Source organism: Dendrobium catenatum, unplaced genomic scaffold, assembly GCF_001605985.2.
Source record: "Dendrobium catenatum unplaced genomic scaffold, ASM160598v2 fragScaff_scaffold_1338, whole genome shotgun sequence".
NCBI classification, from domain to species: domain Eukaryota; kingdom Viridiplantae; phylum Streptophyta; class Magnoliopsida; order Asparagales; family Orchidaceae; genus Dendrobium; species Dendrobium catenatum.
This window is the reverse complement of record NW_021319800.1, coordinates 2,851,559-2,872,559: the sequence shown is the minus strand read 5'-3', so window position 1 is coordinate 2,872,559 and position 21,001 is coordinate 2,851,559. Positions and strand designations below refer to the sequence as shown.

Here is a 21,001-nt window from a genome sequence, read left to right as displayed (position 1 = left end):
GCTTTTTATTCAATTCATTAAATTCGTCAAGTTAGGTCATAAGATTATTATCTAAAGTGAAAGGATCTTTTTTCAAGCACTTATGCTCTTTTTGTAAAGTTAAAAAATCAATTTTATGACTAGCATATAGTTCCTTGAGCTTCCTATATGAAGAATGAATTTTTTTCAAAAACTTCAAGTAATTGATCATAAGTAAGCTCACATACCTCTTCTTGATCAGAGTGATTAAGATGTTCATCAGTAATTAAACACATGTTTGTTACCTCCTCTTTAACTTTAATTTCAGAAGAGTCTAATGTTGAGTCCACCTAGAAAGTCTTTTGGATCTTTTTCTTGTCCTTCTAAAACTTAGATTTCTCCTCACCCTTCTTCTTACTTGGGTGAGCTTTTAGGGTTGGGCAATCATACTTCAGATGCCCTGGCTTCCTGCATTCAAAATAAATAATGTTAGAAGAAACTTTGAAATTCTTATGGTTCTTATCTTTATTCCATTTTTTTATGATGCTTTTGCTTTTTCCTCAAGAAGCTCTTGAATTGTCTTGTTATTAATGCAATGTCATTATTATTAGAACTGGAAGAATCAATATTAAAATCATTAGCCTTTAAAGCTATAATTTTCTCCTTTTTTCTTTTCACCTGTATCAAGCTGTTGTTGATTCACTTCTTGCTCATAAACAATTAGTGATCCAAGTATGTTATCGATTAAATAAATATTATAATCCTTAGATTCAGTAATGATAATAATTTTTGCATTAAATAAAGTAGGTAAGCATCACATAATCTTGTTAACCTTTTCATATTTTGTTAGTTCTATTCCTAAGACATGCAATGATGTAACAATTTGTCTAAACCTAGTATACATCTTATAAATTGATTCACTAGGTTTCATGCAAAAAATTTTATAGTTATGCAAGGGTTAATACAATTGCTTAAATAGAGAGCCTCCAAAAGAAGCCATAATTTTTAATTTTATGCAACTGATCGTCTAGAAAGATCGACAAATTGTCCTATACGATTAGTACAACTCTATCAGCAAGGACGATCACCTTTACTCTGTATGATCAGTACAAGTATTTGTATAGATCATCCAGTATGATCTTGTGATCGTCCGGGACGATTAGTTTAACATACCATATTAATCATCTAGTACGACATTAGATGATGTGTGGATCAATATCGTCCTGAAAATTTATCGAGACATCTAGGACGATCTTCTTGGATGATTAGAGTAAAGTTATGTTTTTTTGTCTTGGATGATTGGGAATTGTCCTACGAAATATACTATATCGTCCAATATGATCCAGATGGATCGTCCTATACAATATGATTGAATATTACTCTCTTAATCACTGGATCAATTTAGATATGATTGTCATAAATCATCCAGGACGATGCATATCGTCCTATACAATTAGAACAAAATTTGAAAGTTAACACATTACCTAAATTGTGATTAGCGGCTATTTTCATCTTTTAAGCTGACCGTCCTTGACAATATGGATCATCCAGTACAATTAGTTTAATCACTTATAATTAAACGGATGCTCTAATCATAATTTATATTTTAAATTAATCGTCCATGATGATCTAATATCGTCTTGTACGATTTAGTCAAAAAAAAAAATCTAGCTCACTAAATTTCTCTCTCTAAGTGTGTGTGTGCAAGATTACTTAGCTTGGGGTCCACCATATTCAAAATTTAACTCAAGAAAGGTAAAAAATACACTGATATGAAATTACAAACAAACTCAACCCTAATCTACCCAATCTTGAGTTGATTTGCATTGCAGACCTGAAATGTTAGTAAGCATGGCAAACAAAATAGATATTCAATAATAGTAGTGGTAAAGAAACTATAATATTTGTTATCATCAAAATTAAATTATTTGGATCCAAATTCGCAACAAAGCAAAGACAACCTATTCTTTGACTGATATATCACGAGATTTATCAAGTAAAATTACGAACACATAAATTTTCAATTCATTAATTATAATATTTGAAACCTCAATTGCAGCTGCTTTTGTGATTTCTTTTAAGATTTCAGGAGCTATTAGTTTATTATTTCTAGGAGCATTATCCAAAATAACTTTACTAATGCGTTCATTGTGGTTAGCAAGAAAGTGCATAAGTTCAAGAAAATTTTCTTGATTCTCATAATACACTGATTTATCATGCTTATAGAATGCTAACACCATATGTAATGGAAAATGTATACAATCGATACTAGCATTTAATCGTGTACAATAATCTTTGTGATTCTGCTCAGAATGTCTTTTAAAAGCAAATCTGATATCCCTATCTTCATTCATTAAATCTTTATATTCTCGCTTAATAATGTTATGTGCACTGTTCTTATTACCCACATGAATTTGATATCTATCCTTTTTTCTAATTTCTAAAACCTTTTGTATCGAAACTGTCACTACTAGCCTCTTCTCCTATTTGAGGTCTATACAGATAACAAAACAAACAGTACGCTACATCCTTAGTTATACAATACTCTAACCAAGCTTTGTGATCATCAAATCATGCAGGATTAAATCAACAAAATTTATGTTTGAATTGTGTATGCGAAAATTCATAATCACGCGGTTGACACGATCTTTCCAACAATTAATTTCTCCTGAAACAAACCCTCTCATTAGGATGATAATCCAAAAAAATTTCCTCAATCCAGGATTGGCGGGGATATCTGCAAAATTTTTCTCTACACGGCTTTATTTAATTTGTGAATTGGTTTCTTCACATAACGTATTGTGATCATCTCCTTCAACTTTTCATTTGAAATATAGATTCATACTAAATTGAATAAAAATACTATTAACAATTTGATCCTAATAACAATTATTTTTCACAACACGTTTCACGCCTCAAATTGAAAAGTTAGGCTTTAAGGAAAATTTTTAGTTCACAGGCTTCTTTTAATAAAAACAAATAAGGAACAAGGATTCAAACTATCACCAAATAGTTCAAATAAAACTATTTCCATATAACATAAATTTTATCAGCAGAACATAATTAAAATATGTCATATTATAAATATGATTAATTTTTACAAATTTAAACATGACGCATTTAGAGAGGGAATAAGCTAATGAAGGAGATAATGAGATATGATAACAAGTTTAAAAAATGATAGTCCAAAACAGAACAAGTCCATTTCTTTGGCTCAAAGGGACCAGAAAATCTAATGCCATAACCCATCTAGATCCTTAAACTAAGATTTAAAAAAATAATAAAAAACTATCAACAAGCGATAAAAACCATACAAAAACCAAAGATGCATCATCAAACAAAGAAACAAAGAAGAAGGTAAGAAGTTCACCAGAGGAGAAGATGGCGACCACGACTGGAAGCGTTTGACCTCATAAGGTGGAAGAGGGCGACCGACGTTTGGGTGTTTGGAGTTCTCTTTTATGCGTGACTGGGTGGGGCATTCGGAGTTCTCTCTTCTGCGACAACTGGATAGGCGGGGTAGTTATTTCTGTATTAGGATGAGAAAAGAAAATATTTATTTGATTTATTATGTACTTAATGCATCATAAATGATATTAACTACATGCTATTACCAAAGTCAGTGGGGCTCATGCCCCCAAGGCCCCTGCACTGCATCCGCCGCTGATCCGGGCAATGCTTTAATCACTCTCAAGCTACTTTAAACAACTTTGTAGGCTTTGTAGCCATAAAAAATTAAAACATAACCAATTGCCCGTTGAACAAGAGACTCGTTTACTTGTAGAATAGTGGCGAGTGCAGTCACATGTTGAACATGCAATTGACTTAGGAGAAGACATGTCTAGGCTGTCAATGCCACTTACTTGTCCAACAGGGACCATGAATTTTTTTATTTTTTATTTTTTAAAAAATGCACCGCTGCTTGTCCGAGTGGTGAAGAGCCGGTTGGGCAAAACCCAGATCCTTGATTCGAATCCCTTGGCAAGCATTGAAAACCTTAAGTGTTGACCCATATAAATTGGTGTGGGTTGCATGCTAGATTTTTACTGGCCTAAGGACAGTACTTACTCATTAAATTTGTTTTTAAATAAAAATATAAAAAATAACTATTTAAAATTTGCACAGTTCTCCCTTTTTTTGAGAAAAATATCTCTTTTCTCCTGCCCACACCCACCACCACCTAATTCCCCGCCAACCTGGCGGAGAAACGCACTTTCAACATGGAGCCACTCCTTGTCTGTGTCTGTGGGTCAATTTGTGAATATACTGAATTTCTTGACCTCGGTTCTTGATATATTAACGTGCGGCTGCCGTCCATTCCGCCCGCTAGCCTGAATCGAAGGCCAAAATTTAAATACCACAAACAGAGGTCGAGGGGAACGGGCGGAGAGAGAGAGAAGATAGAGCTAGCAGAGCTGCAGCTAGACAAAGAAGTTTTTGGACCCCAGTCCCTTCTTCCTTGCACGGTGATGGCCGCCGTCGCTGCTGTCTCATCTTCCAGATTCTCCATCCCTGGCAACTGTCTTCCTTCGATCTCTTATTGCCATTCCGTTGCCCGATTCCTGACTCCTACTGCTCTCAATATTTCTCTCTCCTCCTCTCCTCCTCGCCTGCAGATCTTCCCCCTCCGTCCCAACCGAAACCCCTTCCTCATCGGATCTGGCCGCGGTGACGGAGGCTTCGGGTCTGGTAATTCTGGCGGCGGTGGTGGCGGAGGTGGAGGCAATGGAGATGATGAGGGGTCGAGTGGGAAGAACCGGACTGAGGCGATTCTTGCCCTTGCTGAGATCGGCCGCTCGATTGACAGCATACCTTCCGACCTCGCTGCGGCGATTGATGCGGGGAGGATACCGGGGGAGATAGTGTACCGTTTTGCGGACTTAGAAAAGTCTTCGATCTTCCGTTGGCTACTGCAGTTCGGAGGTTTCAAGGAGCGGCTGTTGGCAGATGATTTGTTCTTGGCTAAGGTTGCTATGGAGTGCGGAGTTGGTATTTTTACAAAGGTAGTTTTAGTGTTGGCCTGCTCCTTGTTTCTGCATTTCGTTGTTTGATGTTGGTTTTATAGTTCATTAGTTTTTGTAGGGGTTTTAGAAAAGGTCTTTTAGATGATGCTTGTAGGTTTTTGGTGCTCATTAAGTACGTTTCATGTCTTCGGATATCTTAACGAGTAATAAAATTTATGTTTTTTATCATCTCCTGCGACTGAAAGGCTTATGCCATCATTAAGAAAGCATAATGATATTTTTATGTTCCTTTCCTTTTCCTGAATCTATCCAGTGCAGCAGAGTTAAATTTTTTTTACATTCCTGTAGCTTACTTCTAAACAGATATAAATGGGCCAGACCATTTAAAGGTTCGGATAGGGTTGGTAAACTCTGGTATGTAGTACTGAAGAAAAGTTAGGAATATTGCAAATGTTTTCCTTTTTCTATTTACTTCAGTCATTTTATATTTTATGCGGCTTGTGAATTGCCAATGCAGCAAGAAACCTGACCGTGAACCTCTATGCAATTTGAATCACTTGCTTCCCAGGGTGACTTTGCACTTGAAGCTTAAATATGGTTAAGATTTGATGCATTTGATTGCTTATTAGGTGCTTCATTTATATATCGTGTATGTACCATATGAACTTTTCATTCCTCTTGGAAAAGGAAAGCCTTACCAAGTTTCAATTAAATGGAAATCTCTTGATACTTTTCACCTCTCATTTGTAGTTTTTCTTATCTCATATACGTTATCTTTGCTTATTCTCTTATATTTGTTATCTTGACTTATATACATTTATTTCTGCCTGTCATTCATGAAATAATGGTACCTCTATATGTTATGGTGCTGACATTATGTTTTTTTTTTCCCTGTAGACTGCAGCAGAATGGGAACGACGAAGAGAGAACTTTATGAAAGAACTTGATTTTGTTTTTGCAGATGTGGTACGCTTTCTGTAACAGATGAAGATTTTATTTTGAACATCTTACATTCTTCTATAACCAAAAATGTATCTATGGTTTTCTTGTGTTTCTTAGGTTTTTTGAGATAGAAACTATTATTTCTGCAATATTTTACATACATTTACATAAGTAGCCCATGAAATGATAGTAAGGACCACTCTTGAAGGAAATGCAAAATAATTGCAAGGGAATATTATTGTAGGCATCTCTTCCTCATGATGTTGCAAGGTTAATTCCGCAGTTCTGATCATTCTAGGAACATGGTTTGGAGGTTTCTAAAATCTGTTTTTCCAATTTCCTCCTTATTAATTATATTGTATTAAGTTTGAATAACTAGACTGAATTAAACTCATGAATCTTTCTGTTTATCATCAAAGTGCACTGTTTTAGTTGGGGCAACAAAAAGGTTAATTTAATGTGCTAAATGGTTATCTTAGTTTTTACCAGTTTACGGGAGTTCACCTCCAGATTTGTTAGGATTTTATGAAGAAGAATAAAATAACTGGCGGTTGATAGCAAAAGAAGCTAATCTGAACTGTAGGCCCTGTTAGGGTGTATATTATGTAGATGCTAACGCATAGACTTGGAAGCAGACTCGTCTACATGATCAGCAGAGAAAATACAAACCAATATATCTAGAATAAGATTAAGCCATTTAAAGTTAACTTTTCTTTTTTTAATGCTTAGAATCTTCATATTTCTTTTGAGATAATTATATGTTTTTGAATGTGCTCTTTATCATGTTCTTTTGTTGTTTGATGTTAGCTTAATAATCATTGGTAGAAAACTCATTAGATATTTTTTATATATGCTTTCACTTGCTCATTAAAATTGTTTTCTAGGTAATGGCCATAATTGCAGACTTTATGCTTGTTTGGCTTCCTGCACCAACTGTTTCTCTTCGACCACCTCTTGCTGTGACTGCTGGACCAATTGCAAAATTCTTTCACAGATGCCCAGATAATGCTTTTCAGGTATGACTCTGACTATAAGCTAAAGGAAGTTTGGAGATTACTAACTATATTTATGTGGTTAGATTGATTTCATAAGAGAAACATCATTTCTGCAGGTTGCTTTGTCTGGAACCTCTTACTCACTTCTGCAGAGAATAGGCGCAATTGTGGTATAGTAGGAATTTTCCTCATTGATATTTGTTAAAATATTCTTCTTGTGGATCTGAAACAGCTAAGCATAATGCTACTTAATTGGTGCTTCTCCTGCAGAGGAATGGGTCAAAGCTTTTTGTAGTTGGAACTACTGCATCTTTGGTGTGTTTCCTAAACTATTGTTCCTGCGATGATTTCATTCTTTAAATTTTCTAGAAATGTATTCTGATTTTTTCCTAGCCTTTTGTAGCAAAGAGATTTATATAAATAAAAATTAATTTAACATTCATCACTTGAAAAGGAGGAATGATAGAAGGATTTAAATAACTAACCTAAAATATAGTAGGATAAGACTGAAGATGAATGGTGATGATGTAACTGTCATTTTCTAGGCAAAGTGTTTCAATTGGGGATAAGCTAGTTCTGCCGAATATACAATTAACTGGTAAACCTATATTCCATATAAGTTATTCTCTAACACTATTATCCATTTTAATGATCAAGATATTGATTTACTGCAGGATTTGTTGTATGTGTATGGATTCTTTTTTTTTAAGTCTAAAAAAATTCTCTCCTCTTCCATCCTTCTTTTTCCTGATTATCTAATACTCCAAACTAGAGGTGTTTCAAATGAATAATTTCTGTAGAATCTTTCAGTTTCTTACTTAAAATGTGTTTTCTTAAAGAAATTTGAGGGATTATATTAAAATGAAAGAGAAAATTTTGATAAGGTTGACCAGTGGAATTCCAACCCGAGAGAGAGAACATACAAATAGAAAAACCTATAAAGATGCTAAAAGGAATCATAGATTATGAAAGAAAGTGGGACTTTTGTGTACTTTGCTCATTGCAAGAATCACTTTAGAATCCTGCTCCTGCTTCGCACTAGAGATCGAGTGTACGATTACGCTCTCACGAGTCACTGACCCATGAATTTGTAGTTCAATCCCATTTTGCCTCTCACCAATCTATGAATCATATTCACTTTCCCTCGCCTCTTGCGGACTTCACTTTATTTGGTTTGTTCCGTCTCACTCGGTAGAACCGAGAGTCGCCTTTTGATCTTAGTTCTTGATTTTTCTAAGTTAGCTATTTTGTTAACTTGTCTACACTTTTCTTTGACTTAGACCCCAAGCGTCACTTTCAAATATTTTGTCGAACATATTAACCATCAATTTGGATGTTTTTAGTGTATAACTCATAGGCTTAAATTATTCCACTTAGGAATTTCAATTTGAATTAGTTCTTATGGGAAAATAATTATGTGGTCACATTTATAGGAGTAATCTTGCACCATCTTAAACACTAGTTTGATAGCAAAATAAGGATTCAAAAGTCATGAATTGGATCTTAGGATTTGTTGATCCATTAATCATTCTCAATCTAAGGATGTATAAAATAACCAACGATATATGGGAGTATTTACTAACAACGTACAATCAACAAAATGCAACTAAATGTTTTTAGTAAGAAAATTAGATTATTAATTACATTCAAGGAATCCTCCCAGATCGAATAATTTTTCTGGACTTTAAAATTTATGGACTGAACTATTTAATATAATTAATGCTACAGTATCTTCTAAATATTTTTGGGTTGTTCAAGAGTTCACAAACAAGCAGAAGAGATCAAATTATTTGAAGAATGTTCATCCTTAAATTTAGGTTGTTTGCTCCAATTTGATGAACTGTGATCCCTCTTTATTTGTAGAGGTGTGTTTTTAGAGAACTATTTCACAAGAAGTAGCAGCTTGCAACACATTATATTTCAACAGCATTAAGTACACGAGAACACTATTGCATATTTTAAGTAAACGAGAACAACAGAATAAGGAAAAGGTATGCAACTTGTACGATGCTTCACTTGCAAGGGCTACGAACATGTTTTTGCCAATTGTGAATTGAAATTTTACAATTATTGTAAGAAGCCAGAGCATATTATTAAGGAGTGTTGAAAACGTCCTCATAATCAACAACCAAATTCTAAATAAGCAACCACTGTTGGTCATGCTATAGGTCTAACAGCTGTGGACAAACTCGAGATTACTCTTGAACTAGTTGAATAGATGATACATAAAATCTTATCAATTTTAGGGCTCCAATGTACGGGTAAACTATCATCAATTTTAGGACTTCGCTTTTGATCATATTACTAGAACCCATTTGGAAGGTTTTTTGAGGGAATTGGAAGTGAAAATTAAATGTAGGGGCTTTTTAGGGATTTCCTTTTGATTTGCATGCATTAAATAGTTTATTTTCCTAGGGTTAGGGCATCTTGAATTTGGTTGAAATTAGGGATCTCTTAGGTTTTGGTTTTGTGCTCTAGATTTGTCTAGAAATTGGGAGAGATCGATCCTCCTCTCAAATAGAGGATCAATTGTATCTTGTTGTTTTCCAACATTTTAAAAGGTGAAATCGGGAATCGAGGCGTTTTGGCTAAGCGAGGCGTAAGCCTAAAAAATTATAAAAATAAAAAAAGCAATTTAAAATTATGAATAATGATAAAAATGTCAAAAAATAACAAAATATTACGTCAATTGTGAATTTGATGATTTGTTCTAAGATAACATTAGTATATTACTAGAAAAGAAGATTTAAAATAAACTCACTTAAAAATAAAACATCCATTTAGGATCAAGACCCAATGCAGGCTCATCATCACTTTGATTTTCTTCAGAAGAATCTTCATAATTAATGTCAAAGTTATCCTCAAACTTTGACCGGCGGTTTAAAACCACCGAAAAGCCGCCGGACTAACTTGCCGCCGGAAAAAACCGACGGAATTTATTTTCCTACGCGGTTTTTATCGGCGGCATTTGAACCGCCGGAAAATCGCCGCTTAATTACAAAACCGCCGAAAAAAGCTCAATTTCCGTCGGAAATTGCCGCCGGAAATGAGTGATTTTCCTGTAGTGGTATCTTATTCAACTTTTATATAATGTTCACCCTATTTAGAATATAACAAGCGGTATTAACTGCTTCAGTTCAAAAATATTTAGAAAGTAAATATTTAGCCAGCATGGCTCTAGCGGCTTCTACCGAAGTTTTGTTCTTTCTTTCAACAACCTATTATGTTGAGGGGTCCTAGGAGCTGAAAAGTTATGATTTATCATTTTCTCTTTACAGAAAATTTCAAATTTTTCATTTTCAAATTCTCCACCATGGTCATTATGAATAGTGCAAGTGTGCGAAATGTGCCCCAACATTCCACATGAAAAGCAATTAACATCAGGAAAATGATTTACTAATCTATATGAGTTATAATGTCTTTTCATAGGTTTTGAATATGTATGCTTTTGGTTAGGATTGTAAAATTGTTCAAGTGTGAGAGCAGACTTATTTTCCTCAAAAGCTTTCAATTTTATTTGAATATATGAATTTGCATTTTCCAAAATCAAATTTTCAATCTTCAAATCATGTTTCCTTTGATTAGATTCACCCATAAAAACTTTAGAATCATTTTCAAGCTCACTATAAGATGTTTTCAATAGCTCATGCTTCTTACTCAAATCATCAAATTCATCTAGCAAAGCTATGTGATTGCTATCTATGTCTGCATGATCATTCCTCATATTTTCATGCTCTTTTTGTAAATTCAAATACTCAATAATAAGATTAGCATCCAATTTTTTAAATTTTTTATATGGATTATGAATTTTTTTAGAAACTTTAAATAATTCATCATAGGATAGATCACATGCCTCCTCTTGATTTGAATGATCAAGCTTATCTACTATTAAACACAAATTTGCAACCTCCTCTGCTTCTGTTTCTAAAGAGTCTGAAGCTGAGTCAGTCTAGAAAGCTCTTTGCATTCTTTTCTTACTCTTTCTAATGTTAGTTTTCTTCTCAAATTTCTCCTTGTTAGGATTAGCTTTGAAATTCGGGCAATCACTCTTTATATGTTCAGGCTTTCTGCATTCATAACAATTGACTTCATTAAAAACTTTTGATGTCTTATTGAACTTACCTTTGTTCCAATGCTGATGTCGTTGTTGTTTTCTCTTAAGAAAACTTTTGAATTTCTTAGTCATAAGTGCAATATCTTTTTCATCCTCTAGCATTGATTGATCACTCTCTGAATCATCAACTTTTATGTTATATTTCTTTCTTTCCTTTTGTCACCTGCATCGATCTTTCTTTGATTCACTCCTTGCTCGTAAGCAACAAGTGATCTAAGCAGATTGTCAATAGGATATGCATTTAGATCTTTAGACTCAATAATGATGATTATCTTTGCATCATAAGCAGAAGGTAGACAATGTAAAATTTTATTATCTTTTTCTGAATTGGTAAGTTATCTACCTAACACATGCAATGAAGTAACAATTTGAATAAACCTTGTATACATATCAAAAATTGACACTCCCTTATTTGGCAGTTATATTTTCTAACCATGTCAAATCGTACAGTACGAATATATATCGTACAGTACGATCATACTTTTAAAAAACAATTTTACCTCTCCCTTGTGTGTGTCCACGGTTACCCAATTACAATCATACTTGCTCAGGCTCAAGAAATAAAAATAAAGATATACATATTATATTACATGAAATTCTATTCTATCATGTCTAATGTTAAAACACAAAAAAAATAAACAGAAATATCCAATATATGCTAAGAGAATTAATAAAGTCATCAAGACAATAATATTTTGTTACCATCAAAAATCACAATCTCAATCTTGATTCCTGAGTTGCAATAGATGGCTAAAACGAGAAGATTCTAGATAGAAGCTTAAGAAAGGTATAGAAGAGAGAATATTACCCTTGTTGCTAGTAGGTGAGTATATAATTTGATTATTTTTAAAGAAATTTAAACTTTCATTGGTGTAATTGTACCGGAGGATGTTATTTAACTGTGTTATATGAAATAAAATATTGTTCTTCTACATAAAATTTGCAGTATTGCTTAGGTATGTTTATTTGATGATAAATTCATTTAGAAGGTGTGCATGAGATATGGTGATTTTCTAAGCATATTTCTTAAATGATTAAAAGCCTAAAAAAAGTATCCCCATTTTGCCCCTGTTAATTTTTCCCCCTCAAATTAATGGAAAAGTCACAAGGTTGGCTCCTTCCCGCTATAATCCTTGGAGACAGAATGCAGAAGAGTGAGACTTGCTGCTATGAGGGAGACAATGTGTTGTTGTAGATGAAGACCACAAGCGAGACGAGTTGTTGCGAGTGGCACAATGGCTTCGACATCCGAAGACCATGAGTGAGACGACGGGCTATTGATGTGGAGGCGACGTACTGGCGACATTTTGTTGCGAGCAACCACGACGATGAAAATTTGTGAGTTATAATCCCGTGGAGATGAAACCGTGAGCATGGCGACATGCTAATGCGCTTCTCCCATCTAAAGACGGTGACTGCGAGCGACATCCACAAGGAGTTGAAGAAATGATTAATGTTTGGTTTGTTTACCTTCATATGATTTTATTCTTTTGTCTACTTGGTAACTATTTGTTCAAAATGATAAAAATAATTTTTAATCTTAGGAAATGTTTGTTTGACATTGGTAATGAAATTCCTATTTGATTTTACGGGAAATGATTATATTTTTTGTAGAAAGAGTTTTGGAGTATTGAACGTTCTTTCATTTAGATTTTATCAAAAAAATTAAATTTTTTACTAATTATTCATTATTATTATTTAGTTGATTAACTTTTATTTTGATTTTTATATTTATTATAATTTATTAAATGATTAAATAAAGCAATGTAGTCTCAGATACCTTTACAGTACCTAAAATACCCTTCAAAGGCAAATTAAAAATATAAGAGTTATAACTCAAATGATAATATAATGGCTGAAAAAATATGATTACAACACTAGAAGTTCAAAACATGAAAAACCAATGAGGAATTATAAAAAATCACAATAATTACAATTCTAATTGTGTCAAACCTGAGTGAAATGGTTGGCACTTGCAAGCCAATAACAAGTTTGGTAGAAGTACTTAGATCAGAGTAAGAATTCAAGTTTTGCACAAATATAAGTAAATAACTTGCTTCATAATTAAGTAGACTTAAAACACACTCCATGATGCACTCTTTTCCATTTGCTTTTTTTTTAATCCTGAGTCTAAAAACCTTCAAAAGCACGACTGTAATTGTTAACCCTAATGCTTCCTCAACATGCATAATGCGTGGCTCCTTATTAATCAATTTATATAGGTAACCAAGTAATGCCAGCAAATCAATAATATCTGGAATCTTGAATACCACTTTATTTGAAAACTATAAAAAGATTTACTTGAACGCATAATGCACTTATAATTATATTTTCAACTATTTAGAGTGGCTTTTTGAAACCAAATTCTCCATTAGTTCTTGGTGAGTGTTGCATTCTAGTATGAGGTATTAACTCTATTATATATATGTTATTTTGGTTTATTTATTTTTATTTTGAATCCTCCGAATCCTTTGACATTAATTTGATATATTTTTTCTATCTTTTTCTATATGTTCATACCATCGTAGTCTATTTGTCCACTAAAATTTCTTCAATAGATGCTACCTCTGTTTAAAATTGCGCAATAAGGCGCGCCTCAAGCGCGCCTCTGCGCAATTTGACCCAAAAACGCCTCGAGGCTTACGCAATTCCGTTTCAGATATGCCTTTTGCTTCAATTATTTACTTCTTGATCTTTAGGGGATATTTGATTGCAAGACTTATTGCATCTATTTTCTTAATTTTCATTAATTCTACTTGTCATTTAGATGTTTTTATTGTATGATAGAATCTTGCTATTATTTAGCTGCTAAAACCCGTAAATTCTCATTTACGCAATTATGCGTCCGTGAGGCTTACGTCTCACACCGCCTCGAGGCTTACGCCTCGCCTCACGGACGAAAACCGCCTCGAGGCTTAATTACGCAATTTTAAACCTTGGATACTACATTCATTTAACAACAACAACATTAAGTTTTTATCCCACTACGTGTGGTTGGCTACTACTTTCATTATCCTAATATAATTATTTCTCTAGTTATATTTCAATTTTTTGTTTTTTGTTTCAATCAGTTTGACCATCAATAATTTTTTTATTGTCTAATACCCAGGTCATACAACCTAATTAAAAGTATTTTTAAGTTTTTGACAAAAATCCCAAATTATATCATACTTAAATAAAATCTGCAGAAAGAGAAAGGAGAAATGAAGAAGGGAAGATGAGAAACCACGGAGTTATTAATAAATTCATAATTAAAAAGTTCAGATAAATGGTCTTTCAACGGTCTATGTAGAAGCCACGTACATGATGCAAGAAGCCACGCATCTCCACATGAAAAATCTACATTATTTCCTAGGCCAAGATTTAGAAAATCAATAGAAGCTTCATAGTGTTTGATAGAAGATAACCTATAAGGCTATAATAGTCTTGGATAACATAAAGTTCCAAAATATCTTCACTTAAATATTATTGAAATAAAAACCAAAGAAGTAGAATCTCGTGGGCCGAAGCTTGTCAGGTCAGGTCTGTGTTGCCATCTGACTTCATGAAACCATCAGTTAAAAACATTTCTTTACGTTTATTTTGTCATTCCTGTTGATATTGCTACTGCTGAATGGTTAGAAACTTTTAATCCACTCTATTTCTGTACTTGCCAAGTCATGCAAGAATGTTCTTTTTTACTTAGCATACTACTTGCTAATACGATGAAAACCATGTATTTAAATTGTTGGTGCGAAATTTCTCTTCTAATCAGGTTGGGACTGGTGTAACAAATGCCTTGATTAATGCAAGAAAGGCAGTGGACAAGAATTTTGCTGGAGAAGCAGAGGAGGTTCCACTAATAGAGACAAGCGTTGCTTATGGTGTATACATGGCAGTTTCTAGTAATCTTAGGTATGTATACTTCCCAAATATAGTGTTTAAACCTTTATACTTTTTATATAATGTTCAATGTGCTATTCCAGAATTCTTATTCATTAAAAATATATACTTCTATATCCATTTATGTATATTTAATTACTATTTATCATTAAAAATATCAACTTCTATATCAAATATAAAAATTTAGATATTATAGATGTGATAAATATGACTTGTCAGCTTCTACTTTCTGTAGTATTATATGTTGAACTTTTGATATGTAATATAGTATAAAATTAATAGGCTGTTTTTATTTCTGCTTACTGCTTCGAGTTTTACTATCGATCTATCAATTCTAGTCAACTGTAGAACCCAACTTAATTTTTAACAGGATACTTAAGAGTCACTTATGACTGCCTTTGCTTTTGGCAAGTCATTATAGTTTTAGTTATTTAGTTTTGTACTTATAACTATATAAACTTTTGTCTTGCAGATATCAGATCGTAGCTGGTGTCATTGAACAACGGATTTTGGAGCCATTGCTACACAACCAAAAGCTCTGGCTCAGCGCACTGTGCTTTGCAGTTCGTACAGGGAATACGTTTTTGGGATCCCTATTGTAAGCTTCAACTCTTATATTTTTACCTTTCTTTTTTATGACCAAAGATCGATAGCTTTTAAAATCTTTGAATTTACATGAATATAATATAAAAAAAGCAATTAACTCTTGTATTGTACCTTTTTTCAGAGCAAATAAAAGGGTTTTTTAAGCCCATTGTAACCAATTTTTGATAATATTTTCTCACCTATTGTTTTTAAGGAAAAACAAAATGGACAATGATATCCTTACAAAATTTTGTTTGTTGTGCATTTTCATTACTTGGATTTATTTTGAGATAAATGCACCACGAACATGACTAAATTTTGATGAGGCCCTCACCATTTTTTTTTTTGAAAAATTAAAACATGATATCCAATAAAAAATTTGTTCATCTATATTAAAACTTGTGAATTTATTTTGAAATTAGTTCAATTCATGTATAGTCAATCAACTTTTATACTACACTAATTTTGCAGTATTATTAGAACTCAACTTCACTGTGGTTTTATTTGGGATGGTTTTCTTAATGCTTCTAAAAATAACTTTTTATCAAAAAACATTTAATTTTTTTATTAGAAAGATGCTTTAAGAAGCATTAAGAAAGCCGTACCAAACGAAGCCTATATTTTGTTGAGAATATCCGCAACAAAAATTTTCCCACCTTTTATGATTAAGATCACTTGGTACAGTTAAGAATGATCAACTAAGACTAAACGGTCCTCTTGCTTTTCTCGTGATCAGGTGGGTTGATTATGCTCGCTGGACTGGCGTCCAAAAAATTCGGGAATAGATTGGTACAACCAAAGAACTTGTCGTCTTCAATCCCAAATCGTTTTATTTGATTTTAGTGGAAACGTTCTCAGATAACGCTGATTCTGCCTTTCCAATTTGATAATTTTAGAAGCAATTAGGAAAATGGTTATGGAATTTAATTTAAGTTTTTTCCATTGTATGCTTTTAAATTTCCTTATTGTTGACCTCTCTTCATGTTCAATTAATACGCATTTTATTGCTGTCTTAAAACTCATTTGATGTTATTAATAGCAGCAGAATTCTCGAAGATTTCAATTTTTTTCTTTTTAATGGGCAGTTTCTTCTTGATTACAGTCCACAAATTTGAAGGTTCGTTAGATAGAAGTTTTAGAATCATTTGGGATGATTTTTTTTCTGATTCTTAAAGTAATTTTTAATACAAAAATTTTTTGAATTAAAAATTTTAGTATAAAAAAACTGGCTTAGAAAGCAGTAAAAGAATGGTATTGTCAGGTGTCTTGTTTTAGTAAACTATTGTACTTTTGGTCGTAAATGATCAGTTAACTCTTTCTCAGCAATCAACTAAATTTTGTAACAGAGCAAAAGTTGATGTAATTGCGAGGACTCATGAAAGCGAAGTTGCTCTGCAAGGGTTTGCTCTCTCCCGCGATTCCTTGCCACCATTTTTTGCTTCGGACTGCTCGGGATGTCCTCCTCAAGTTTTCCACCTCTCATCACCTCCTCTTTACCTTCCTCTTCTCCTCTCGAATGGAAGAACCTATTGTACACCCATGATCAGATCTCCAACTTCTCTTCTTCGTTACTGCATGTTCCCACCGTGAATGCTACCGCCCATTTCACTCAAGCAAAGTTCGAAGCTGGAGCTCCCGAGTGGTCTCTATCCCGTTGGCTATTCTATCGGTCGTCGATCATATTACAAGTCCTTTCTTTCCACCATCAAACGTACTTGGAATCTCAAGGATTCCCTCTCCCTCCTTGCACTAGACGATGGCTTCTTCCTTCTTAAGTTCACAAATATAGAGGACTATGAACTTAGGGGTGTCAATTTGGGTCAACGGGTCGGGTTGAACCCGAAACTGACCTGACACTGTTCGGGTCAACCCGAACCCGACCCGTTTTCGAACCCGAACCAGACCCGATTTGGGTCCGGGTCAACCCGACCCGACACGAATGACCTGAAGTTGACCTAAAATTGCTAGTTTTGGGTCAAAATTGGGTCAATCTTCAATTTTTCGGGTCAAAATCAAGTCAAAAATGGGTCAATCTCAGGTTTCAGGGTCAAATAGGAGTTTTCGTGTCAATTTTGGGTCATTTTCGAGTCAATTTCAGGTTACTAGGTCAACCCAAACCCGACCCGATTTTTAAAACGGGTTGATTTGTTAGACCCAAACCCGAGCCGTTTCAGGTCCGGGTTGACCCTAACCCGGATTTTTCCTGGTCGGGTTCGGCTCGTGTCAAAAATTGACACCCCTATATGAAATGGCATGGTCAGGAGGACCTTGGTTCTTCTTTGGCAAGCCTTTCATTCTCCAGAAATGGTCCCCCGATTTTGGATCAAGATAAAGAACTTGCCCCTTTCGTGTTGGACTCCGAAAGGGATTTCGAATCTCACTAGCTATGTTGGTATTCCTCTAGCTGTGGATGCTTTAATGGCAGCCAAACTAGGCTTACCTTTGCCAGAATTTACGTTCAGGTAAACGCTTCTTCCCCTTTACCTGATGAGATTTTATATCAATGTGGATGGAAAGATAACCCCAATGGCAGTTCTCTATGATTGGAAACCTGTTCCTTGCAACCATTGTGGATCTATTAATCATTCTCCCACTGCCTGCTCTAAAAACCCCACCCCTAATGTCCAGCCACTACCAAAACCTCGTGGATGCAGTACCAGTCATAAGCCCCGTTTCAGTCCACCAGCAAGACTTATGATTCTAAAACCTCCTATACCCCATACCACAATTTCTTATGTGCAAGACTACCCCCCTCATATTCCCGCTGCTTCTCCTCTTCCTAAATTTCCCTCTGAGGAATTATTACCCTTAGATTTGCCACTTGAGAACCTTACTTTAGCTCCCCTCAACCACTTCTCTAAATCACCTGATTTAGCCACCAAAAAAAAAATTGCCGCCCTCACAGATCACCTAGAACCTCCACCTACCACTTCAATTTCTCCTACGGCCTAGGATATCACTACCCCCTCATCTCCTAGTGATAACCAATAAACTACTTCATTACCTTCAAACCCAAACCCAAATGAGGGTTCTTCAACTCTCCCTTCTAGCCAGCACAATCAGAACCAGGTTCATATTTCGAACCCCGAAGGCCCTCCTGCGGGAAGCAAATCCACAAGAGCCAAAAATGCTAAGAAGGCATCCACCCCCTCCTCTAAATCCCAATGAACCCCCCGTCTATGGGAGCTTGGAATGTCCGGGGGTTTAATAACCCGGATAAAGTACGTTGTTGCAAAGACTTTGTTAACAAACATAGCCTGGATATGTTCTTTATCCTTGAAGCAAAAATTGCTAGATAGTTTGTAGCAAATACCTGGTTTAATGTCACTCATTCCATTTTCAATAATGAAGCATCATATGATAATTTTGCTTGCTCTAGCCTTGGTCGGATCTGGATCAAGTGGAATTCTAATAAGGTTGATTTCACGCCTTTGTTTACTTCTAGCCAAATGATCCATGGTATTCTATTTTCGGGCAACTCTCCTTTTTGTATAGTCTTTGCTATTTATGCCTCTAACTCTCTGGAGGATAGGCAGTTACTTTGGAAGTAAATTGCTGATGTTGCCAGCAACATCTCCTCCCCTTGGATTATCCTTGGGGATTTCAATTGTAGTTGGTTTCCCCATGAGAAGGGGGGGGGGGGGGTTACTCAACCTAGACTTACTGACTTCAATAATCTGATTTGTGATATTGGGGTTCATGAATTATCCTCGGTAGGCCACTACTTTACCTGATTCAATCAACATGTGGAAAACCCCATTCACATTAATTTAGACAGTCCTCTTGTCAATGATTTCTGACTGGAGGCTTTCTCTTCCTCCTATTACAAGGTTGGTGAACCCCTCATTTCGGATCATGCTCCTATTAGTATTGTTAGCCAGATGGATTCTACTAAAAAGCATAGATTTCTCTATAAAAATTATTGGGGTAATTTGCTAGGGTTTTGGGACTGCCTTATTGAAGCTTTCTCCCTTCATTCTAATAGAAGCCCTATCTGCTACTTTTATTATAATCTCAAAGCTTTAAAAAATAGTATCAAATCTAATTCTTGGGCCTCTTCCAATCTGCTTAAAAGAGAGATTGATTCTCTCTCTGTTGCTTTTGAGTTTTATATGTCTTCTATCCAACATCATCCTCTGGATCTTGGATTAAATAAATCCCTCAAGGACATTAACATCAAACTTGCTAAGAAGAATGCTGATTGGGGAAACTAGATTACCCAAAGACGTAAAGCACACTGGCTCACTAGTGGCGAGGATGATATGAAATTCCTTTACTCCAAGATCAATGCTATACACAATATTAATTCTATCAAATGTATTAGCACCACTGATGGTATTTTTTGGGAACCTCATGATATTAGTGAAGTTATTATTCAACATTTCAAGAGGCTTTACAATCCTGATATTCATTATACTGCCAGCAACTCCCGCATTCCGATGGGTGACATCATTCATCCTGACCTCCAGTCCTCTTTGATCAATCCTGTTATAGTGGAGAAAATAAAGGCTTTTATTTTTTCCTCCTCTTCTTCCAAGACTCCTGGACCGAATGGCTTTACTTATGACTTTTATAAAGTTACATGGAATATCATTGGTAAGCATCTCTGTGAAGCTGTGATCTCTTTTTTTACTAATTCCTCTCTTCCCAAGCAGGCTAAAGCTACTGCCATTGTGCTTATCTAAAAAAAGCCCCATGCCGACAACACATTGGATTTTAGGCCCATTTCTTTATGCAACACTTTCTATAAAATTATTGATAAAATCCTTGCTAATAGGATGAAAGGGATAATGCCTTTTATCATTCATCCCAGTCAGTCTGGATTTATCCATAATAGATCTATTTATGACAACATTCTACTTCTGAAATTCTTGGGGAATTTAATCTTAAGAGGTCTGATAAATTTCTTTGTGCCAAATTTGACATTCACAAAGCTTTTGATTCAATTTCTAGAGAATTTATCCTCAATCGGCTTCTTCAAAAAGGATTTCCTACTCAGTTTGTTAAGTGGATAAAAGGTTGCATCATGGATGTATTCTTCTCAATTTCTATCAATGGAGCCTTTAAAGGTTTCTTCAACTCTAAATTTGGGATTAGGCATGGCTGCCCTTTGTCACCCTACTTATTCAGTATAGCTATGGATGGGATTTCCTCTTTATTTGAGGAAGCTACTTTGAACTATCAATTTTTTGGAATCTCCAATTAGGGACTTACTATCTCTCACCTACTTTATGCCGACGATCTGCTCATTTTTGGGAAAGCCGACTCATAGAACGCCACCAAACTGAGAAACATTCTTAACTCTTTTGGGTCCTTCTTTGGACTTCATATTAACTATGTCAAAAGCTCCATCTTGTTCTCTAAGAATGTTCATGAGGAGGATTCTATCTGTTGTATTCTCAATGTTCCTACCACTAATGCTCCCTTCAGGTATCTGGGACTTCCTATTTTCACTAAAAAGCTCCATAAGAATGATTTTCAGAACTTGATGCAAAAATTGTATTGTCATATGGATGGTTGGAAAGCTAATACTCTCTCTTTAGCTAGTAAAATACAATTCA

The 21,001-nt window shown here is 34.7% G+C and overlaps 1 protein-coding gene across 1 annotated transcript; it reads left to right on the top strand.

Annotated features, from left to right (window-relative positions):
* The first annotated feature begins 4,275 nt into the window (after positions 1 to 4,275).
* On the top strand, positions 4,276 to 16,503 carry LOC110097966 (protein RETICULATA-RELATED 4, chloroplastic). The gene is made up of 8 exons (XM_020824645.2): positions 4,276 to 4,961; positions 5,820 to 5,888; positions 6,749 to 6,880; positions 6,976 to 7,029; positions 7,130 to 7,174; positions 14,728 to 14,867; positions 15,328 to 15,453; positions 16,177 to 16,503. The coding sequence occupies exons 1-8, from the start codon at positions 4,428 to 4,430 to the stop codon at positions 16,223 to 16,225; spliced, it is 1,149 nt and encodes a 382-aa protein (XP_020680304.1). The 5' UTR covers positions 4,276 to 4,427; the 3' UTR covers positions 16,226 to 16,503.
* The last annotated feature ends 4,498 nt before the right edge of the window (positions 16,504 to 21,001 follow it).